Below are 25,130 nucleotides of genomic sequence, written 5' to 3' on the forward strand. Positions count from 1 at the left end.
CCAGAATTGCCGGGATTTTCCGTAGAGTCCTTTGTTCTACCACAGCCTCCAGTGTGTCCAGTTTGACTCCTATACGAGAGCCAGCCTTTCTCATCAGTTTATTGAGCATGTTGGCATCTCCCATGTTGATGCCATTGCCCCAGCACAACACCGTATAGAAGATTTAACAGGCGACACCACTGGCAGAACATGTGAAATTTAACAAGGGCTTAATTTTATTTGTCAAATAAGTGTGTGTATGTGCGTGGGGACAGCGATTAAACAGTCCGACTTTCAGGAGCCTTTCCCGGCGGACACAAACCCCGTCCAAAAAAGAACGAATCCCAAGGACCAATGCCACTGCATCCGCCCCCGACCTTTCACCCCTGACCCTAGCGGACGTGGCCACCGTTGTGGAACAGTTGTGAAGCGGCGGCGCGGTGGACTCTGATTGGTTGATAAAAGGATTATACGCAATGACGTATATCCTCCTCGCCCCAACGGTGTGGGAATTCCGCTGCGGAGTCAAAATACTCGGCTCCTGCTCCGGCTCAGGTGGGTCTTGGGGGGGATCGGTCAGTCCGGAGTCAAGGTTCCAGGGGTTGGGGGTCCGGTCAGTCCGGAGGCCAGGCTCCAGGGGTCGGGGGACCGGTCAGCTCGGAGTCCAGGCTCCGGGGAACCGGTCAGTCCGGAGTCCAGGCTCCAGGAATCGGGGGACCGGTCAGTCCGGAGTCCAGGTTCCAGGGGTTGGGGGTCCGGTCAGTCCGGAGGCCAGGCTCCAGGGGTCGGGGGACCGGTCAGTCCGGAGTTCAGGCTCCAGGGGTCGGGGGACCGGTCAGTCCGGAGTCCAGGCTCCAGGGGTCGAGGGACCGGTCAGTCCGGAGTCCAGGCTCCAGGGGTCGAAGGACCTGTCAGTCCGGAGTCCAGGCTCCAGGGGTCGGGGGACTGGTCAGTCCGGAGTCTAGACTCTCGGAGTCTGTGTTGGGACTGGGGGACCGATCGGTCCGGACTCTGGGGCTGGGACCGGGGAGTGGGGTGTGGAACCAATCGGTCCGGTTCCCGGCTCCAGGAATGGGTGAGCGGGTCGGAGGCACTGTTAAGCGATGGCCCTTGGGGGGAGAGAGCCCAAGGTTGTGGGCAGCGAAGGATCGGCGGGCCGGGCCTGGGGCCTCTGCGTTGTTGCTCGGTATTGGCTGCACTGCCGTCACAGTGCGGCCTAGGGGGAGGTGGAGACGCCGGAGGCTGAGCTGGGTGTCCTCTTGGCCCTAGTGCACTCGAGCCTCAGGCCTGAACCGTTGTCGTTCTGGGGTTTCAGCCTTATTAAGGAATTGTGTATTTATCAGCTCTCAGTCTATTCTCTCTACCTCGCCTAGTGTCCTGCCAGTTTCATCTTATCGCGTGAAGCCCTGTATAAATATTCCAGGTGGTAACCGAGTGAAACAGGATTTCCTCTTCCTGTTACCTGCAATCATTGATCTTGTATGAGGTTAAAAAATACAGCCTAGTAGAATCGTCGTTGCGGGAGTTGGAAAGGACTTGTCCCATTTTCCAGGCATGGAATTGTAACAGGGTGAACAAAACAGTACTCCAAAGGTGGCTTCATCGGCGTCTTGTGTAATCACAACTTAACCTCCCAACCTTGTATATTCAGTGCCCAGACTAACAAAGGCCGGCTGCCAAAATATACCTTTCAGGACCCTGTTTTCCTGTGTCTCCACTTGAAGGGAACTATGCATCTTTACTCTGTACAACAATACCCAGGGTAATTTGTTCAATGTAAAAGTGCTTCCTTGATTTGAAGTTCCAAAAGGTAATGTTTATTTGAATTAAATTCTATTTGCTATTCCTCACCCCCCCCCCCCCCACCCTGCTGATCAAGAACCCACTGCAATTCTTGATGGCACCTTTTCTACACCATCTGCAAATCTATAACTATTCCTTGTCCAGGGATGGGACTGGGGAACCAGTCGGTCTGGGCTCCAGGCTGTCAGGTTGGCTACCCCTAATCAACCGCCACGTACTGAGATACAGTGGCAATCTTTGCTTTGCATGCTGTCTGTATAGATCATTCCAAACTGAAGTACATTGAGGTTGTGCGAGAGGAAAAACAAGAGAATGCAGAATGTTGTTACAGTTACAAAGATTGTGCTGTGTGAGTAGACATGAACCACAAAGGTCAAGATGAAATCAAAAGTTCATGATTATTGTACAAGAGGTCTGTCTATGTGTCTTGTAACAGTGTATATGTCAAGCTGCTGTATCTTGTGACAAACATTCAAGGCTAAATTTCACCTGAGCCATTTCCTGGAGCGGTGAAGGCACGGAGAGAAAGTGGCTTTAGTCCTGCCTATCAAAGTAAGTTTAAAAAAAGGTGAGCTGTGTTCCTTCAATAAAGGCCAGAGATTTGGAAATTTTAAAATATAGAAAAAGTTAGGTTAAATAAGGATAAAATAAAACAATGGTGAACTAGCAAATAATATTAAAACTGCTCATAAATTGAATTGACTTTATTACTTACATCCTTCATATAAATGTGGAATTAAAAATCTTTACATCTCTATTCGAATGTGCAATTATAGTAATTTATAATATTATTTACAACAAGATAGTCAATATAACAGAAATTCAGTTGTAGCAGCATGAATTAAACAGTCTGATGTCCTGGTGGAAAAGCAGAGAATAGCTTATCTGAGATAAGCATGGGGAATGAGTGAGAAGTAAAGAAAACACAAAAGATTATTTCAGATTGAAGTTGGATTTCAAATTCAGGGCCATTTATCATATGTACATCGAAACATTGGTCACTGTACTTGGAACATTGGGAGCAGTTTTGGTGCCCTTGTCTAAGAAAAGGTGTGCTGGCATTGGAGAGGATCCAAAGGAGGTTCATGAGAAGGAAAGGGTTAATGTTTGAAGGGTGTTGGATGGCTCTGAGCCTGTGCTCACTGGAGTTTAGAAGAATAAGGGGGAATCTCATTGAATCCTACTGAATATTGCAAGGCGTAGGTAGCGTGGATGTGGAGAAGATGTTTCCTACGGTGGGGAAGTCTAGGACCAGAGAGCACAGCCTCAGAATAGAGGAATGTCCATTTAGAACAGAGATGAGGGATTTCTTTCGGTACAGGGTGATGAATCTATGGAATTCATTACCCCAGATGGTTCTAGAGGCCAAGTAAACATATTTAAAGTGGTGGTTGATAGGTTCTTGATTAGCTGGGGAGTAGGCAGGAAAATGGGGTTGAGAGGGGTAATAGATCAGACATGATAGAGGTTCAGCAGACTCAATGCTGAATGGCCCAATTTTGCTCACGTCTTGTGGAAACGTACAGTGAAATGTGCCTCTTGTGCCTAACACAGCATGCCCACTTTATTTAATCTGTCTCAGTGCGGCGGAGCTCTGAATCCGCAGTCTTTGTGTTCACGAAAATAATCACGATCACGATTGAAAATAAAGTGGAAATAGTAAAGCGATCAGAAAGAGGTGAAATGCCATTGGTCATTGCAAAAGCATTAGGCTACAGTCGGTCAACGATCAGAACAATTTTAAAGGATGAAGTGAGAAAAGCCCTGCCCTGATGAAAGCTACAATTATTACTAAGCAACGCAGTGGTTTAATTATTGGGTTTTGGGTTTTTGATCCTCCACATCAACCAGGCACAGATGGAGAGTGCGCTCAGGAGCGATCTGTCACTGGATCTAACTTGGGAACTTCCAAGTTCCGAGCTGAAACATACGTTCTTAAGTGTTTTATATGCACAGAAAGGTAAAATATATACTATATACTAAGACAAACATTTGACTGACACTAAATAATACCGGATGTACCTGTTCCGACTGACTTAGTAAGAGATCTTCCAATTCTTTTTCGATCCCGATCCACGATAACCTACGCATATCCTCCTGTATACTTTAAATCATCTCTAGATTACTTTAATACCTAATACAATGTAAATACAATGTAAAATAGTTGTTATATTGCATTGTTTAGGGAATAATGACAAGAAAAAAAAGTCTCTACATGCTCGAACAACAAGTGTTGGAAGAGCACTTCCGGGTTTTCTCGATTCACGGTTGGTTGAATTCGTGCATGCGGAACTCATGGATAAGGAGGGTCAACTGTATAATGGCCACATACACAAAACAGACTGGAGTGGTCTTGTCTCTGCGCATGACTGCACAAGGAGACAAGCATCCTGAAACACTAGCTGGCTAACTTCGAGAAGAAATATTGCTCAGCATTGAATAACAAAATTAGCACATCTGTTGATCATCAAGGTTTCTTGCAGAAAAAAACAGCCTGCTATGTTTAACCCTTTACATACATTATCAGCGTCTCAAGTTCCAGCCTCACCAACTTTGATCTTCTGTATCGACCCCAGGACCTGCTAACGAAGGGACATCAAAGTCCAGTCTTCAAACTTCAGACTCACTGACCTAGGAGGGGGATCATTGACCCTTGTGTTTCCTGCCTGCACTGACCTCCAATTCCAACACCTACTGACCTGTGGGGGTGGGGGGGGGGGGTGGTATCATCAACATGGTCTACGTCCTCAGCACTTGCCAGCCTGACTTCCATGCACAGGGATCTCTGTATACTTCCCACATAGCCCAAAGGTCATCATTATGTAATCCTCTTATCATAGAAAACCAAGTTGGTTCCTTTGGGATATAGAGTATTATTCCAAACACAAGCCCACATATTCCTTTTCTATGGTATAGTTGTGAATTTGATTTGACCAATCTTCATATAACCTTGTATTCTGCAACTTCTACATCACAAAGGTATGTGGCTTAGTTTGGTCCCTGAACTGGACATTATCCCTTGTGTAGATAAGCAGTTGAGGAGGTGTTAAAAATGCAGGAACAACAGAATACAGAGGAGAAGTGTGTGTGGGAGTGGGATTGCTCTGTTGAATTGGTATAGAAACGAGTCGGTCTCAGAAAAGTACAGCACAGAAGCAGGCCCTTTGGCCCATCTACTCCATGCTGAACCATTCAAACTATTTACTCCCACCCCCATCTACCTGCACAAGGACAATAACCCCAGGGCCAGATGGTCTGCATCCCAGAGTGCTTAAGGAAGTAGCCCAAGAAATAGTGGATGCATCCAGTGATAATTTTTCAAAACTCTTTAGATACTGGGATTAGTTCCTGAGGATTGGAGGGTGGCTAATGTAATCCCACTTTTAAAAAATGGAGCGAGAGAGAAACCGGGGAATTATAGACCGGTTAGCCTAACATTGGTGGTGGGGAAAATGCTAGAGTCAGTTATCAAAGATGTGATAACAGCACATTTGGAAAGCGGTGAAATCATCGGACAAAGTCAGCATGGATTTGTGAAAGTAAAATCATGTCTGATGAATCTTATAGAATTTTTTGAGGATGTAACTACTAGAGTGATAGGGGAGAACCAGTAGATGTGGTATATTTGGATTTTCAAAAGGCTTTTGACAAGGTCCCACACAGGAGATTAGTGTGCAAACTTAAAAGCACACGGTATTGGGGGTATGGTATTGATGTGGATAGAGAATTGGTTGGCAGACAGGAAGCAAAGAGTGGGAATAAATGGGACCTTTTCAGAATGGCAGGCAGTGACTAGTGGGGTACTGCAAGGCTCAGTGCTGGGACCCCAGTTATTTACAATATATATTAATGATTTAGACGAGGGAATTAAATGCAGCATCTCCAAGTTTGCGGATGACACGAAGCTGGGCGGCAGTGTTAGCTGTGAGGAGGATGCTAAGAGGATGCAGGGTGATGTGGTTAGGTTAGGTGAGTGGGCAAATTCATGGCAGATGCAATTTAATGTGGATAACTGTGAGGTTATCCATTTGGTGGCAAGAACAGGAAAACAGATTATTATCTGAATGGTGGCCGATTAGGAAAAGGGGAGGTGCAATGAGACCTGGGTGTCATTGAAAGTGGGCATGCAGGTACAGCAGGCGGTGAAAAAGGCGAATGATATGTTGGCAGTCATAGCAAGAGGATTCGAGTACAGGAGCAGGGAGGTTCTACTGCAGTTGTACAAGGCCTTGGTGAGACCACAACTGGAGTATTGTGTGCAGTTTTGGTCTCCTAATCTGAGGAAAGACATTCTTGCCATAGAGGGAGTACAAAGAAGGTTCACCAGATTGATTCCTGGGATGGTAGGGCTTTCATATGAAGAAAGACTGGATCGACTAGGCTTATACTCACTGGAATTTAGAAGATTGAGGGGGGATCTTATTGAAACGTATAAAATTCTAAAGGGATTGGACAGGCTAGATGCAGGAAGATTGTTTCCGATGTTGGGGAAGTCCAGAACGAGGGGTCACAGTTTAAGGTTAAAGGGGAAGCCTTTTAGGACCGAGATGAGGAAAAACTTCTTCACACAGAGTGGTGAATCTGTGGAATTCTCTGCCACAGGAAACAGTTGAGGCCAGTTCATTGGCTATATTTAAGAGGGAGTTAGATATGGCCCTTGTGGCTAAAGGGATCGGGGTATAGAGAGAAAGCAGGTACAGGGTTCTGAGTTGGATGATCAGCCATGATCATACTGAATGGCGGTGCAGGCTCGAAGGGCGAAATGGCCTACTCCTGCACCTATTTTCTATGTTTCTATCTATGTTTTTTTAACCCTCCATATCCCCTACTGTCTATGTTCAAACTAATCTTAAATGTGAAATTGAGCTTGCATGCACCACTTGAGCTGGCAGCTTGTTCCACCCTCTCACCACCCTCTGAGTGAAGAAGTTTCCCCTCATGTTCCCCTAGACTTTTTGTTTTTCACCCTTAACCCATGACCTGTAGTGGTAGTCCCACCTAACCTTAGTGGAAAATGGCCTACTTGTATTTACCCTATCTATACCATCATAATTTTGTATACCTCTATCAAATCTCCTCTCAATCTTCTACTTTCCAAGGAATAAAATCCTAACCTATTCAATCTTTCCTTATAACTTAGGCCCTCCAGTCCTTGCAACATTCTTATAAATTTTCTCTGTGGTCTTTCAACCTTGTTTACATCTTTCCGTTAGGTAGGTGACCAAAACTGCACATAATACTCCAAATTGGGCCTCACCAATATCTTGTACAACTTCAACAGAACATCCATCTTTTATACTTCGATCGATGAAGGTCAATGTTCCTAAAGCTTTCTTTATGACCTGATCTAACCGTGATGCTACTTTCAATGAATTATGGATCTGTATTCTCAGATCTATTTGTTCTACCACATTCCTCAGTGCCTGGCCGTTCTCTGTGTAAGACCTGCCCTGGTTGGTCCTATTGAAGTGCAAAACCTAATACTTGTCTGCATTAAATTCCATCTGCCATTTTTTTTTTTAGCCTATTTTTCTAGCTGGTCCATCTCCCTCTTCAAACCACGATAGCCTTCCTCACTCTTCACTACACCCTGAATTTTGGTGTCATCTGCAAATTTGATGATTCAGTTATCACATTATCATCCAGCTCAGTGATATATATGATAAACAACACTGGACCCAGCACTGATCACCACTAGTCACAGTTCTCCAATCAGGGAGGCAGCTATCTACTACCACTTTCTGGCTTCTCCCAGAAAGCAAATGTCTTAGCCAACCTCATCTTGAATGCCGAGCGACTGAACTTTCTTGACCAACCTCCTGTGTGGGACCTTGTCAAGTGCCTGGCTAAAGTCCATGTAGACAGCATCCACTGCCTTGCCTTCATCTACTTTCCTGGTATCTTCCTTGAAGACTCTGTAACATTAATTAGACATGACCTACCACGCACAAAACCATGCTGTCTATTAGTCCATGTCTATCCAAATACTCATAGCTGGTTCCTTGGAATACCTTTCAATAACTTTCTATGTTGTGAGGAAAATATTGGAAAAAAAAATCACAGGAAATTATAATGGGAATAGACATAGTTAAAGGGTAAGCACCCGTGGATAACATGGTGCAAGTATTTTCATCAGGATTTTTCTAGTTCCTTCTCCATCCTCTAATATAATATTGTACTTCTCTCAATCACTTCTGGCAGCTCAGTGTGGTGGTAGAGGCAGAGACATTAGGGCATTCATGAAACCCTTGGATGGGCACATTGATGACAGGAAATGGAGGTCTACGTGGAAGGAAAGGGCTAGATTGGTCTTGGATTAAGTCAAAGGTTGGCACAACATTGTGGGGTGAAGGCTCTTTCCTGAGCTGTTGTGTTGTATGTTAAATTGACTTTCACTTTTATTGGCCATTGCTATCCTGGTGAAAAAGGCACTGACTGTCCACTCTGTCTCTGCATCTTATAATCTTATACACTGCTATTGTTGCCTCTCATCCTCCTTCGCTCCAAAGAGAAAAACCCAGGCTCACTCAACCTTTCCACACAATACATGCTCTCTAATCCAGAAGGCATCCTTGTAAATCTCCTCTGCATCCTCTCTAATTCTACCACATCCTTCTTATAATGAGATGAACAGAACATGACTAGAGTTTTAAAGATAAAGGTTAGCTTTATTTGTCACATATACATTGAAACATACAGTTAAATGGGTCGCTTATGTCAAGTCAAATCAGCAAAGCTTATGGTGTGCAGTCTGCAAGTGTTGCCACACTTCCATTACCAAAATAGCATAGCCACAACACTATAACCCTAACTGTATGTCTTTGTAATATGTGAGGAAACCCACACTGTCATGGGGAGAACATTTAGACAGCAGCAGGGATTTTATACTGATCTTACAGTTGCCACTGTAAAAGTGCACTAACTGCTATGCTGTGGTACCACAATTTTATAGAGCTGCAGCATTCTCTTACAGCTCATGAACTCAATCACAAGACTAATGAAGGACAACAAACCATCTGCCTTAGCCACCCTATTGACGTGTGCAGCAGCCTTGAGGGTTTTATGGACTTGGAGCACCCCCCCCCCCCAAAAGATCCCTCTGTTCTACCACCCTGCTAAAAATACTGTGATTAACTTTGTACTTGCTTTCATGTTTGACCTTCCAAAGTGTATCACTTCATATTTAGCTGGATTAAACTTCTCAGCCTAGCTCTGCATCCTGTTGTAACGTATGACAACCTTCTACACTATCCACATCACCAACCTTCGTGGCAACTGCAAACTTGTTAGCTCACCCCTTCCACTTCCTCATCCAAAATCACAAAGAGCTGGGATCTCTGAACAGATCCCTGAGGAATACCATCGATCACTGACCTCTAAGCAGCATACGTGTCATCTACTACCACCTTGTACCTCCTATGTGCAAGGCAATTTCAAATTCACGCTGCCAAGTTTCCATGGCTCCCATGCCTCATGTCATTTTGGATGAGCCTTCCATGGGATCATTGTCAAAATCGTTACGGAAGTCCTTGTACACTGTATCCATTGCTCAATCTTCATCAGTGTGCCTTGTCACATCCTCAAAAAACAATTAAATCAGGCCTGTGAGTCATGCCCTGCCCCTCATAAAGTTATGCTGATCGGTAATAAGAATACACTTCTCCAAGTGCTCAAATCCTGTTGCTAAGAGTCCTCATTAGTTTGCCCATCACTGATGTAAAACTCATTGGTCTATAATTCTCAGTGTTCCTCTTTTTGAACTAAGGAATAACATTTCCAGCCTCCCAATGCTCTGGTATTACTCTTGTGGCCAGTGAAGATGCAAAGGTCATTGCTAAAGGCACAGCGATATCTCCCCTCACTTCATATAGTAATTTAGGGCATATTCTGCCTGGCCCAGGAAATTATCATTTCTAAACTTTTTCAAAAGCTACAACACTGCTTCTTTTCCTGACAACATCCTTCAGTACATTAATGTGTTCAGCATTTTTCCGGGTCCCTTTTCCTGGTGAATATTGAATAAAAGTATTCATCAGTTACCCACATTACCTCCTATGACATCAGGAACACGTTTCCCACATTATCCCTGATTAGTCCTGCCCTCACTCCAGTCACCATCCTCCTCTTCACTTTCTTTTTGATACTATTATGTTCATGTCTTTTGCTTTTTTCATGCCTTTTCTCAGAGATTTCATTCATTATTGCTGCCTCTTCCACTTTACCTGTCTTTTAAAAATTTAAACTCATTTTGAACATCTTCAAAGTAGAAAGTTATAAATTACAATTTATTCTGTTGTGATGCTGTGCAGCCATTCATAATCTGAATTAATCAGTTACATCTTGTGTATAATATTTCAGAAAATTTTACAATTAATACAAGGTAACTGAGAAATTAATAGCAGGGTTATCCAAATTAATCATTTTGCCAAATGTGTTTCCAAGTAATTGGGTTATGTAGCTATTTGAATTTTGTAGATTTTAATTTTAGAAAGTAATGAAGATGAAAGTAATTAAGATGACTCCTATTGTTTCTCTGCAGGTTTCCATCAAATAAAACATAACCATGAAAAATCAAGATTCTGAGAGTAAGTTCAGCCCATCTGCTGATGGTGTTGAGGCTGAATTAGTTAGAGTCGCAGGTGCAGAATCTTTTGGAGGAGAGGATGACCTAAGGGTTGAATCTGCTGGACTGGAAACCGTTTGTCAAACAATTGAAAAATCTAGTGGCCAGAATGGGCTTGTTGAAAACCATGATAATGTCGAAGTCTGTGAAGAGGTTCTGAAACGAGCAGCAGGAAATGATGGTGAGGAATCATTTATTGTCCAAGGGACGTCAGCTGCAGAGAGCTTGAACAGCCTCCAGCCTGAGTCTTCGACATCTGATGTCTCAGATGAGCTTAGCCGACAGCTAGAAGACATTCTGAACACTTACTGCTGTAATCTGCCAGACCACAGTTCTTCTGTGCAGTCTGAGGAATCACCAGAAATGGAAGAGCTTGAAAAGTGTGCCAACAGCGAGCCACTCAGGAATGGTGTGCGGGAGATAGAGTGTGGAGAGATGAGTGAAGAGATTGAGAAAGTGGTGAAGGCTGAGGTTCGTGTCAAAGAGAATGGAGATGTCCAGAACAACAAGGACCTGAAAAAAGCTCCAGAAAAAAAGAAAACCAAAGCATTGGGTGAGCTAAATTTCTCCTAGTTAAAGTAATGCAAGTTCTCTTGTTTAAAATTTGCATGTTTATTTTTCTCAGTTAAGAGAAAAATCAATGAAATGCTGACAGTGATTGTCATAGAAACAAAGAAAAGTACAGCAGAGAAACAGGCCCTTTGGCCCATCCAGTCTGTGCTGAACCATTTAAACTGCCTCCTCCTATTGACCTGCACCAGGACTGTAGCCCTGTAGACCCCTACCATCCATATACCTATCCAAATTTCTTTTAAATGTTGAAATCGAGCTTGCATGCACCTTTTGTGCTGGCAGCTCATTCTACACTCCCACAGCCCTCTGAGTAAAGAGGTTTCTCCTCATGTTCTCTCAAAATGTTCAGTTTCCACTCTTATTCCATGACATCTAGTTATAGTCCCATGCAGACTCAGTGGGAAAAAGCCTGCTTTCATTTGCCCTATCTACGCTCCTCATAATTTTGTATACCTCTATCAAATCTCCTCTCAATTTTCTACATTCCAATGAATAAAGTCCCAACCTATTCCATCTTTCCTTATAACTTGTGTCCTCCAGACCTGGCAACATCCTTGTAAATTTTCTTGGTCTCTGTTCAACCTGACTCACAATTTTCCAATAGGTAGGTGATCAGAACTGCACACAGTACTTCAAGTTGGGCCTCACCAATGTCTTACGCAACTTCAACATAACAGCTCATCTCCTGTACTCTGTACATTGATTTATGAAAGCCAATGTGCCAAAGGCTTACTTTACAACCCTATCTACCCATAATGTCACTTTCAATGTACGTTTGTATTATGGACTTGTATTCTAAGATCCCTTTGATCTACCACACTCCTCAGTGCGCTAATGTTCACTGTGTGAGACCTACCTTGGCTGGTCCTACCGAAATGCAGACAAGCAAGGTGTTGCACTAAGTTTCATCTACCATTTTCTCCGCCCATTTTTCCAACTGATCCAGGTCCCTCTGCAAGCTATAATAGCTTTCTTTGCTGTCCACTATGCCCCCAATCTTAGTGTTATCCGCAAATTTGCTGATTCAATTAACCAGATTATCATCTAGATCATTGATATAGATGACAAAAACCAATGGACTCAGCATACCTGCGGCAAACCGCTGGTCACAGTCCAGTCAGTGAAGCAACCAACTGCTGTCTGGCTTTCCCACAAAGCCAATGTCTAATCCAATTTACAACCTCATCTTGAATGCCGAGCAACTGAACCTTCCTAACCAACTTCCCATGCCGGATGTTTTCAAGTGCCTTGATAAAGTCCATGTAGACAATATCTACTTTATTGCCTTCATCAATTTTCCTGGTAACTCCCTCAAAAAACTCTTTTAAGATTGGTTAGACATGACCTACCGTGCACAAAGTCATGTTGACTATCCTTAATCATTCTCTGTCTATTCAAATACTCATGTATCTGGTTCCTTGGAATACATGCCAGTAACTTCCCTGCTACCGATGTCGGACACATTGGCCTATAATTCATGGTTGAAATTTGGAGCTTTTTTAAACAGTGGAACAACATTGGCTCTCCTCCACTCCTCTGGTGCCTCACCTTTTGTAAGGATGAATTAACTGTTTCTGCTAGGACCCCTGTAATTTCTGCACTTGCCTAAATCAAGTTCCAAAGGAACACCTTGTCAGGCTCTGGGGATTTGTCCACCCTAATTTGCCTTAAGATTACAAGCACCTGCTCCTCTATAATCCACAACCTCACTGCTGCTTTGCCTCACTTCTATAAATTCTGTGTCCATCTCCTGAGTAAAATGCAGATGCATAAAATCCATTTAACCATATATAACCATATAACAATTACAGCACGGAAACAGGCCATCTCGGTCCTTCTAGTCCGTGCCGAATGCTTACTCTCTTCTAGAGATTTAAGATTTCCCCCATCTCTTTTGACTCCACATAGATTACCATTCTGATCTTCCAGAGGACCAATTTTATCCTTTGCAATTCTTTTGCTCTTAAAATATCTGTAGAATTCATTAGGATTCTTCTTCACCTTGTCTGCTAGGCAACCTCAAGCTTTGTTTTAGCCCTCCTGATTTCTTTCTTAAGTGTTCTCTTGCATTTCTTATACTCCATAAATACCTCATTGTTCCTGGCATTGCAACTCCTTTTTCCTTTTACTAGGGCCTGGAATCATTTTCGTGAACCTGCTTTGAACCTTCTCCAGTTTCAGAATGTCCTTTTTAGATAAGGGGCCCAAAACTAATCATAGTACTCCAAGTAAGGTCTTTCCAGTGCTTTATAAAGTCTCAACACTACATTCTTGCATTTATATTCTGGTCCTGTTGAAATGAATGCTAACGCTGCATTTGACTCGACCTGCAAAATAACCTTTTTAGGATTTCTGCACAAGGACTCCCAAAACCTTCAACACCTCAGTTTTTGAATTTTTTCACCATTTAGAAAAGTCAACCATTTTATTTCTTCTACCAAAGTGTGTGACCATACTGTTATGATCCAGCAACAATGAATATATAATTGAGACAGGTTTTTTTATAACAAATAAAACATTTATTAAACACTGTTGGAAAAAAACCCCAGAAGTAAACAAACGACTAACTTAACCGGAAGCTGGCTGCGATACGGCAGCTCGAACAGTTCTTAAAGCGAGAAATGCGAACTCAGTTCTTTAAAGTAGTATTGCAAAAAGTCCAAAATGATTTACACAGTCAGTTAAGAGAGACTTTGCTTGGAGTAAATTAAAATCCTCTTTTGCGATGTTACTGCTGATCCCAGCCAAAGTATGCTTTGCCGAGGGATTTACGATTGAAGGAAATAAAATGGCTTAAAGGCACTGACCTTCTCCTTTTGGCGAATAACTCACTGCCCCAGTCCTTTCTGCTCCTACAGCAGGGACTAACGTGGGTGCAGATTATTAATTCCTTCCAAATGAGGATCAAATAAGGTCGGACCCGTTTACCGCCAACAATACCAACTTTCCTTGATCTTTCGGGTTCTCTGAACTTTGATAATTCTTCACTCTCCGACTGGACTTTAACTGGCAGTATTGTAGCAAAACTGCCGGCAATAACCTTTGAGACTTAAGGCAGAAAGTAAAACTCTACTTTAAAGCAAAAACTGCATCATTACATCGAATACTCAGCAAAATGGAGTCACTGGCAAATTCAACCACGAACTGCCCTGTGTCACAGGGAGGGGTTCCCCTTTTATACCCTGTTGAAAAAAAAAACTATCACATGACCTCTCACTGGCAGGAAAATTATGTCACTCCACCATCACAAGACCATTACATCATGCCCAGCATAGCCTCAATTACATCATGGTCATGTGACAGGCACAAGATACCCACGGGTACGTAACAATACACTTCCTGACACTGTAATCCATAAGACATGGGAGCAGAATTAGGTCATTCAGCCTGTCGAATCTGCCCTGCATTCCTTCATGGCTGATCCAGGATCCCACTCAACCTCAGACACCTGACTTCTCGCCATGTCCTTTGAGGCTCTGAGTGATCAGGAAATGATTAACTTCTGCCTTAAGTATACTCACGGACTTGCCCTCCAGAGCAGTCTGTGGCAGAGCATTCCACAGGTTCACCACTCGCCAGCTAAAAAACAATCCTTCCTTACCTCTGTTCTGAAAGGTCACCCTCAATTTTGAGGCTGTGCCCTCTAGTTCTGGATACCCTCACCATAGGAAACATCCTCTCCACATCCACCTTATCTAGTCCTTTCAACATTCAGTAGATTTCAATGAGATCCCTCCGCATTCTTCCAAATTCCAGTGAGTACAGATCCAAAGCAGCCAAATGCTCCTCAGTTAACCCCTTCATTCCTGGAATCATCCTTGTGAGCCTCCTCTGGACTTTCTCCAATGACAACACATCCTTTCTGAGATATGGGGCCCAAAACTGATATGTGGCCCTGACGTGTCTTATAACGCCTCAGCATTGTCTCCTTGCTTTTTTGTTCTATTCCCTTTAAATGCCAACATTGGATTTGCATCTTTACCACAGACTCAGCCTGTTAATTAACCACCTGCCACTTTGCCCATGCTCCCAACCTACCTATGAGCTTGTAACTTGTTAAGCAGACTTGTGTGTGACACCTTGTCAAGGGCCTTTTGAAAATCCAAGTACATCAACCAATTCTTCTTTGTCTATCTTGCTTGTTATTTCTTCAAAGAATTCCAACAGATTGGTCAGGCAAGATTTTCCCTTAAGAAAATCATGCTGACTATGGCCTATTTTATCATGTGCCTCTAAAGTGCCCCAAAACCACATCCTTAATAATCAGCTCACAATGTCTTCCCAACCACTGAGGTCAAACTAACTGACCTACAATTTCCTTTCTTCTGCCTCTTACCCTTCTTGAAGAGTGGAGTGACATTTGCAATTTTCCAGTCTTCCGGAACCATTCCAGAATCTAGTGATTATTGTAAGATCATTACTAATGCCGCCATGATCTCTTCGGCTATCCTCTGTAACATTATTGGCCAGCTCACTTTCATATTCCATCTTTACCTTCATAATTACTTCTCTAGTTGCCTTCTGATGGTTTTTCCAAAGCTTCCTAATCCTCTAACTTCCCATTAATTTTTGATCTATTATATGCCCTCTCTTTGGCTTTTATGTTGGCTTTGAATTCTCTTGTTAGCTGTGGTTGTGTCACTTTGCCTTAGAATACTACTTCCTCTTTGGGATGTATGTCCTGTGCCTTCCAAATTGTTTCCAGAAATTCCAGCCATTGCTGCTCTACCGTCATCCCTGCCAATGTTCTTTTCCAGTCAATTCTCGCCAACTCCTCTCTCTTGCCTCTGTAATTCTCTTTATTCCATTGTAATACTGATACATCTGACTTTAGCTTCTCCTTCTCAAATTTCATGGTGAATTTGATCATATTTTAATCACTTGTCCCCTAAAGGTTCTTCTACCTTACGTTCTCTAATCAATTCCAGTTCATTGCACAACACCCAGTTCAGAATAGCTGATCCCCTAGTGAGCTGAACCGCGAGCTGCTTTAAAAGCCATCTCACAGGCGTTCTTGAAGTTCCTCTACTTGGATCCAGCACCAACCTGATTTTCCCAATCTATCTGCATTATGAAGGCCCCCATGACTATTGTAACATTGCCCTTTTGGCATGCATTTTCTATCTCCTGTTGTAATTTGTAAACCACATCCTTGCTACTGTTTGGTGGTCTGTATACAACTCCCATCAGGGTCTCTTTACCCTTGCAGTTCCTTAGCTCTATCCACAATGATTCAACAGCTTCCAACCCTATGTCACCTCTTTCTAATGATTTGATTGATATGATCACTAAATGCAAAGTGTTCCCCTACACAAACTTCTGTCACCTGCCCAGTCTCATTCCCTAATAGACCTCATATCACACATCGTCTTGTTGGGACTTCCATGGCTGATTAAGGAAACTTTTATTGAACACTTTTGACCATCTCTATCTCATCTATTGCTTTGCAATATGGGAGTTAATCAATGTGTGAAAGTTAAAATCACCTACGATAACAACCCCAATGGGTGATGTTCTGCATCATATAATATTCTTTTAAAAATTAATAAGATTTAAGAGTTTGAATGGATTCATGAAAAAAAAATCATGTTTGACAAATAGTATGTTGAACAGTACAGGGCAGGCAGGGCCTTTGGCGTGCCATGTCAGTCTTAAATGTCAATCTAACGAATCTCCTCTGCCTGAACAGGGCGTATATCCATCTATTCCCTCCTTAAATGCTGAATGGCTTCTCTATCTGTGCCTCAGGTAATTTTGTGTGCTGCTTTTCCCAGCCACTGCTTCCTCTCCCTCCTCCCCAGCCTCGGAATTGGAGGTGAAAATACTAGATTGTCTGGTATCTCCTTGTAACTAATACACACTACAGTCCAAATTAGGCAGCAATGCTGGTAGACCACTACATGCTTCCTGTTGTGTGACAACCAAAACTATGCACAATACTCCAAGTATTGATTATCCAAAGTGTTGTTTAATGACAATGTAAACTGCTGAAGTTTGTTCTCAGTATCCCAACTGATAGCATCATTCAGTCTATTTCAAGCTGATATTCTGCCTGGTCACATAGATTCACAGCTTTATATCCCTCCCATCCATGTACTCATCCTAACTTCTCTTAACTGTTGTAATTGTGCCTGCCACCTAATCCACATTTGTTGGCACTTACAGGGATCTATGAATTTACCACCCAAGATTCCTCAATGTATTAATACTCCCAAAGGTCCTTTTGCATAATTTCACACTTAGAACATAGAACAGTACAGCACATTACAGGCCCTTCGGCCCACAATGTTGTGCTGATCCTCAAACCCTGCCTCACATATAACCCCCCACCTTAAATTCCTCCATATACCTGTCTAGTAGTCTCTTAAACTTCACTAGTGTGTCTGCCTCCACCACTGACTCAGACAGCGCATTCCACGCACCAACCACTCTCTGAGTGAAAAACCTTGCTCTAATATCCCCCTTGAACTTCCCTCCCCTTAACTTAAAGCCATATCCTCTTGTACTGAGCAGTGTTGCCCTGGGGAAGAGGCACTGGCTGTCCACTCTGTCTACTCCTCTTAATATCTTGTACACCTCTATCATGTCTCCTCTCATCCTCCTTCTCTCCAAAGAGTAAAGCCCTAGCTCCCTTAATCTCTGCTCATAATCCATACTCTCTAAACCAGGCAGCATCATGGTAAATCTCCTCTGTACCCTTTCTAATGCTTCCACATCCTTCCTATACTGAGGCGACCAGAACTGGACACAGTACTCCAAGTGTGGCCTAACTAGAGTTTAAAAGAGCTGCATCATTACATTACGTCTCTTAAACTCTATCCCTCGATTTATGAAAGCTAACACCCCATAAGCTTTCTTAACTACCCTATCTACCTGTGAGGCAACTTTCAGGGATCTGTGGACATGTACCCTCAGATCCCTCTGCTCCTCCACACTACCAAATATCCTGCCATTTACTTCGTACTCTGCCTTGGAGTTTGTCCTTCCAAAGTGTATCACCACACACTTCTCTGGGTTGAACTCCATCTGCCACTGCTCAGCCCACTTCTGCATCCTATCAATGTCTGTCTGCAATCTTTGACAATCCTTTACAACACCACCAACCTTTGTGTCGTCTGCAAACTTGCCAGCCCACCCTTCTACCCCCACATCCAGGTCGTTAATAAAAATCACAAAAAGTAGAGGTCCCAGAACAGATCCTTGTGGCACACCACTAGTCACAACCCTCCAATCTGAATGTACTTCCTCCACCACAACTCTCTGCCATCTGCAGGCAAGCCAATTCTGAATCCACCTGGCCAAACTTCCCTGGATCCCATGCCTTCGGACTTTCTGAATAAGCCTACCGTGTGGAACCTTGTCAAATGCCTTACTAAAATCCATGTAGATCACATCCACTGCACTACCCTCATCTATATGCCTGGTCACCACCTCAAAGAACTCTATCAGCCTTGTTAGGCACGGTCTGCCCTTCACAAAGCCATGCTGACTGTCCCTGATCAGACCATGATTCTCTAAATGCCCATAGATCCTATCTCTAAGAATCTTTTCCAACAGCTTTCCCACCACAGATGCAAGGCTCACTGGTCTATAATTACCTGGACTATCCCTACTACCTTTTTTGAACAAGGGGACAACATTCGCCTCCCTCCAATCCTCTGGTACCATTCCTGTGGACAACGAGGACATAAAGATCCTAGCCAGAGGCTCAGCAATTTCTTCCCTCGCCTCGTGGAGCAGCCTGGTGAATATTCTGTCAGGCCCCGGGGACTTATCCGTCCTAATGTATTTTAACAACACCTGCTCTCCCTTAATATCAACATACTCCAGAACATCAACCTCACTCATTGTCCTCACCGTCATCAAGTTCCCTCTCATTGGTGAATACCGAAGAGAAGTATTCATTGAGGACCTCGCTCACTTCCACAGCCTCCAGGCACATCTTCCCACTTTTATCTCTAATTGGTCCTACCTTTACTCCTGTCATCCTTTTGTTTATCACATAATTGAAGAATGCCTTGGGGTTTTCCTTTACCCTACTTGCCAAGGCCTTCTCATGCCCCCTTCTTGCTCTTCTCAGCCCCTTCTTAAGCTCCTTTCTTGCTACCTTATATTCCTCAATAGACCCATCTGATCCTTGCTTCCTAAACCTCATGTATGCTGCCTTCTTCCACCTGACTAGATTTTCCACTTCATCCTACCATTCTTTATCTTCCTCACTGGGACAAATTTATCCCTAACATCCTGCAAAAGATCCTTAAACATCGACCACATGTCCGTAGTACATTTCCCTGTGAAAACATCATCCCAATTCACACCCGCAAGTTCCAGCCTGATAGCTTCATAATTTGCCCTTCCCCAATTAAAAATTTTCCTGTCCTCTCTGATTCTATCCCTTTCCATGATAATGCTAAAGGTCAGGGAGCGGTGATCACTGTCCCCCAGATGCTCAACCACTGACAGATCTGTGACCTGACCCGGTTCATCACCTAATCCTAGATCTAGTATGGCATTCCCCCTAGTCGGTCTGTCAACATACTGTGACAGGAATCCATCCTGGACACACTTAACAAACTCTGCACCATCTAAACCCTTGGAACTAAACAAGTGCCAATCAATATTAGGGAAGTTAAAGTCACACATGATAACAACCCTGTTATTTTTGCACCTTTCCAAAATCTGCCTCCCAATCTGCTCCTCGGTATCTCTGCTGCTAACAGGTGGCCTATAGAATACCCCCAGTAGAGTAACTGCTCCCTTCCTGTTCCTGACTTCTACTCATATTAACTCAAAAGAGGATCCTGCTACATTATCCACCCTTTCTGCAGCTGTAATAGTATCCCTGACTAGTAATACCGCCCCTCCTCCCCTTTTTTCCTCCCTCTCTATCCCTTTTAAAGCACTGAAATCCAGGAATATTGAGAATCCATTCCTGCCCTGATGCCAGCCAAGTCTCTGTAATGGCCACTGCTTCATAATTCCATGTATGTATCCAAGCTCTCAGTTCATCACCTTTGTTCCTGATGCTTCTTGCATTGAAGTACACAAACTTTAGCCCTTCTACCTTACTACCTTTACACCCTTTATTCTGCTTCTCTTTCTTCAAAGTCTCTCTATATGTTACATCTGGCTTTACTCCATGCACTTCTTTCACTGCTCTATCGCTCTGGGTCCCATCCTCCTTGCAAATTAGTTTAAACCCTCCCAAACCATGCTAACAAACCTACCTGCAAGGATATTGCTCCCCCTCAAGTTCAGGTGCAACCCGTCCAATCTGTACAGGTCCCACCTTCCCCAGAAGATATCCCAATGATCCAAAAATCTAAAACCCTGCGCCCTGCACCAACTCCTCAGCCACGCATTCAACTGCCATCTCCTCCAATTCTTACCATCACTATCACGTAGCACTAGCAGCAATCCTGAGAACTCCACCCTTAAGGTCCTGTTCTTCAGCCTTCTGCCTAGTTCCCAAAACTCTCACTTCAGGACCTCATCCCTCTTCCTGCCTATGTCATTGGTACCAACATATATCACGACTTCTGGTTGCTTTCCTTCTCGTAACAGTATGTCATGCACCCGGTCAGAGACATCCCAGACCCTGGCACCCGGGAGGCAACAAACCATGTGGGTGTCCTTCTCACATCCACAAAATCTCCTGTCTGCTCCCCTGACTATAGAGTCTCCAATGACGACAGCTCTCCTCTTCTCCGTCCCATCCTTCTGCACCACAGGGTCAAACTCAGTGCCAGAGGCCCTGCCACTGTGGCTCACACCTGGTCGGTCGTCCTCACCAACAGCATCCAGGACGGTAAACTTATTATTCAGGGAAATGGCTATAGGGGTGCTCTGCACTACCTGTCTACTCTCCTTCGCTTTTCCCCCTCGGACTGTCACCCAACGATCTGCTTCCAGCAGCCTAGGTGTGACTACCTCCCTGTAGTTCTCATCTATGACTGCCTCATTCTCCCTTATGAGTCGAAGGTCATCCAGTTGCTGCTCCAGATTCCTCACACGGTCTTCCAGATCGCCCAGCCACAAGCACTTCTGGCAGATGTGACTCTGCGGGAGAGGGGAGTTTCCCCAAGACCTGCCACATCTCACAGGAGAGACACATCACCGTCTCAGGAGGCATTGCGAAGACTAACTGGGAACAAACTCGTCCTCCGCCTCTTCTCGTCGAAGCCTCTCGAGTCAAAGCCTCAAATCTCCATTCCTTCACTGGCCGCTTTCCACAGGCCGCTCCGCTTGAGCTACCCTTCTATTTATTTGTTTGAGCTTTGAACTTGACCAGGTTAAACTCCATCTGCCCAAACTTACAACTAATTAATTTCCTTTAACATCTTTCTTCACTATCAACAATTCTGACTGTTCATGTGATGTCTTTATATTTTCTAGTTTGACTGCCTGCATTTTCATTCAAATCCTTTATTTATATTAAGAACAAAAGAGGTCCCAACACTTATCACTGTGGAGCACCACTGGTTACAGACCTCTACCACTACCCTCTATCTTGTAGGACCAAGAAATTTTGGTCCTGTCTACCAAATTTCTGGTCAAAGAACACTGAGGCTGTCTACAAGAAGGGTCAGAGCTGTCTCTATTTCCTGAGGAGACTGAGGTCCTTTAACATCTGCTGGACGATGCTGAGGATGTTCTACGAGTCTGTGGTGGCCAGTGCTATCATGTTTGCTGTTGTGTGCTGGGCAGCAGGCTGAGGGTAGCGGACACCAACAGAATCAACAAACTCATTCGTAAGGCCAGTGATGTTGTGGGGGTGGAACTGGACTCTCTGACGGTGGTGTCTGAAAAGAGGATGCTGTCCAAGTTGCATGCCATCTTGGACAATGTCTCCCATCTACTCCATAATGTACTGGTTAGGCACAGGAGTACATTCAGCCAGAGACTCATTCCACCGAGATGCAACACTGAGCGTCATAGGAAGTCATTCCTGCCTGTGGCCATCAAACTTTCCAACTCCTCCCTTGGAGTGTCAGACACCCTGAGCCAATAGGCTGGTCCTGGACTAATTTCCACTTGGCATAATTTACTTATTATTATTTAATTATTTATGGTTTTATATTGCTATATTTCTACACTATTCTTGGTGCGACTGTAACGAAACCCAGTGTCCCTCGGGATCAGTAAAGTATGTCTGTCTGTCTGTGCAACTCACAATGGATCTTGTGTGAGTTATATATCTGGGCTAGCTTACTAGGGACTTTATGTAGATGGCATCCATTACCATACTAATGTCAAGATACCCACATCAGATATGGATTTACCTGCTCAATTGACTCTCTCAGCTCCTGTTTAAACTGCTGTAGTTACTCTTGCCTTAATTTAGTATTTCTACCCAAGAACCAGCTGTAACCTTATCACCACTATCTTAAAACTTAAAAGAATTGTGATCACAACCTCTTTCTTGGATTATTTGGGAATGTGACTCAGTCAATAAGTGGATGTGATCAATTTGGGCTTTCAGAAGGATTGTGTGAAGGTCCCCATCAGGAGGCTGCCAACAGAGTGTGCATAAAACTCTGAGTAACAGTTAAAAATATAGGCCTACATGGGAGGGAAGGATTAGGTTAATCGTGAAATGGGTTGGAGTTAGGATGGGTAAGAATTGGGTGACAGAATATAATGTGTGAAAATGTCAAAGAGAATTTCAGCTTACTCTGCCAGGCAATGTTCCCTCTAAGGTATGTGCATGTGCGTGAATGCACATCTTTTGCTCTCAGTGCACAAAGGAATTTAAACTGTGCACAAAAGGTTGTCACCTCTACTTGTTGGTGTGTTAAGCATCGTACACAATCACATTTCCTTTTCGGTTTCTGATGCGGAGAGTGTTGACAACATGGAGTTTGTGATGATTTATCTGCAGATTTTAGAAGTGACTTATTTATACTGTTCTTATTGAAGAAATTATTCAGTGCTCACATGTTGTTGTCACCAGGCAAAAAATAGCATAGCACAAGATTTTTGCACACATTGGTCATTGCAAGTTAGAGGGAACATTGCTGTCAGGCCCTGCCTTGAGAAGAACTAGAGACCAAATGTTGACATGTTGATCAACTATCAAAAAGCATTCCATTAAGTTTCTTGTATGTCATCATCTTTTTCAGGAAAGGAAATTACATTACTAATGCAAACGTTGAATACTTTGAGCACCCCGGAAGAGAAGCTTGCTGCACTGTGCAAAAAATATGCAGATATGGTAAATTAATGCATTGGAACATGATTGTTTTTCAGACTGCCAATTGCAATTAACTTGTGTAATTTACTGTAGTGATGTTGCAATGTGTTAATCATGCCACTGAGATCATCTCATTCCACCGAGATGTAACACTGAGCGTCATAGAAAGTCATTCCTGCCTGTGGCCATCAAACTTTACAACTCCTCCCTCGGAGTGTCAGACACCCTGGGCCAATAGGCTGGTCCTGGACTTACTTCCACTTGGCATGATTAACTTATTATTTAATTATTTATGGTTTTATATTGCTATATTTTTACACTATTCTTGGTTGGCACGGCTGTAACGAAACCCAATTTCCCTCGGGATCAATAAAGTATGTCTGTCTGTCTGTCTCACCTGTAAAGAGATTGAACTTAAGTGTTTAAAAAGGTGGATAACATGGATCCTAAGATGTGTCACATAAGCTTGACATTTTTGGCACAATACATTCATCGCCACAGTGCTATTGTATGAATCTTCCAGCCCCTCTCCACTGGGCTGTCCTTGTTTATGCCCCATGTGGTTTTTACCAGTGAGATGTTGCTCCAGTGCTACTGAATTTGCAGTTTATGACGTACAATACAAAAGTTGTATATGTTCAGAACAGCACAGGATTTGGCCTTCGTCCCACCATGTTCTATTGAACTAATTAATGGCCTGTAATCCCTTCTGCCTGCCTATGGTCCATTTCCCGCTGTTTTCTGCATATTTCTCTACACATCTAACTGCCTGTATCATACTTGTCTCCACCGGTGTGGCTGGCAGTATATTACAGGCACACACCAGTCTGTGTATTTTAAATAAAAGAAGCAAGCAGCAAGCTCCCCACATCAACCCCCTCCCATGTTAAATTCATGCCCTCTAGTGTTAGACCTTCCACCCCTGAAGAGTAAGATACCTGCTGTCTACTGTGTCAATGCCTCTTTTAATTTTATAAAAGCTTATCAAGCTTCTGCCAGTCCAGAGAAAGCATCCCTAGTTCGTACAAATTCTCCATATAGAGTCTAGACCTGTGTTAAATCCTGATCTCCATTGCTGTGTCAGTGCTGCTCCAGTTTCATCCCACTTCCCAAAGCCATGCAGATTGATAGGCTAATGGGCCATTGCAAGTTATCTGAAGTGTTTGGAGGTTCCTAGGAGGAGAGGCTGGGGAAAATTGTCTGGTGTGGTCCAAAATTAGTGTAGCTGGCTGATTGTTGGTCAATGTGGTCTGAAGGCCAGTTTCCATGCTGGATGATTGAGTTACAATCTAGACATGGACACCTGTTATTTGGCTGTTTAACAATCAGTGCTCCTGGTATGGAGGTTAGCAATCACTAAGATGGCCACTTTCCTTTGTGAGTTCAAGAGACAAGGCTGGGAGACGTTAAATAACATTTGCCCTTGTTTGATGGACTCCGAGAGAATAGAGCTGACCCCACTGAGATTTCCAAACAGCCGAGGGATAGATAGGGTCCGCAGGGTGTAGAATCCAGAACTGGGGGAGGACTCTCAAACATGAGCAAATATTTCCACCAGCTGGCGATGAAAACCTGGAAGTCCCTGCTCTGGGGATGGGGGGAGGGGTGAGGTGGCACTTTGTGAGCTGGTTCACTGGAGGGTGAAATGGGAATTGAGCAGAAAATTGATCAAGGCACAAAATCTGCCAGCAAGACTTCTCAGCCACTTTCAAACCTTCAACCTTTAGAAGGATGAGTGTAGCAAAAGCATGAGATCACCTCCTGCTGTAAGTTGCATCCAACCCACCTTCCATTAGGCCTTGAAAATGTATTGGAGTATGTACCTTCACTGTGACGGGGTCAAAATCCTGAAACATCCTCCAGCACTACCCTCTTCTCTACTGTACCTTCACCACGACAGGGTCAAAGACCTGGAACTCCCTCCCTAAGAACACTACCTGCTTCTGTTCTGTGCCTTCT

The 25,130-nt window shown here is 43.6% G+C and overlaps 1 protein-coding gene across 1 annotated transcript in view; it reads left to right on the plus strand.

Annotated features, from left to right (window-relative positions):
• Window positions 1–403: 403 nt before the first annotated feature.
• Window positions 404–25,130, plus strand: part of LOC140715779 (alpha-taxilin-like) — a 63,707-nt gene continuing 38,980 nt past the window's right edge. Inside the window, exons 1-3 of the mRNA XM_073028158.1 lie at window positions 404–534; window positions 10,322–10,958; window positions 23,101–23,192. Of these exons, the coding sequence (XP_072884259.1) occupies window positions 10,346–10,958; window positions 23,101–23,192 (705 nt within the window). The 5' untranslated portion in view covers window positions 404–534; window positions 10,322–10,345. The remainder of the gene's footprint in view (window positions 535–10,321; window positions 10,959–23,100; window positions 23,193–25,130) is intronic.

Source organism: Hemitrygon akajei, chromosome 24, assembly GCF_048418815.1.
Source record: "Hemitrygon akajei chromosome 24, sHemAka1.3, whole genome shotgun sequence".
NCBI lineage: Eukaryota > Metazoa > Chordata > Chondrichthyes > Myliobatiformes > Dasyatidae > Hemitrygon > Hemitrygon akajei.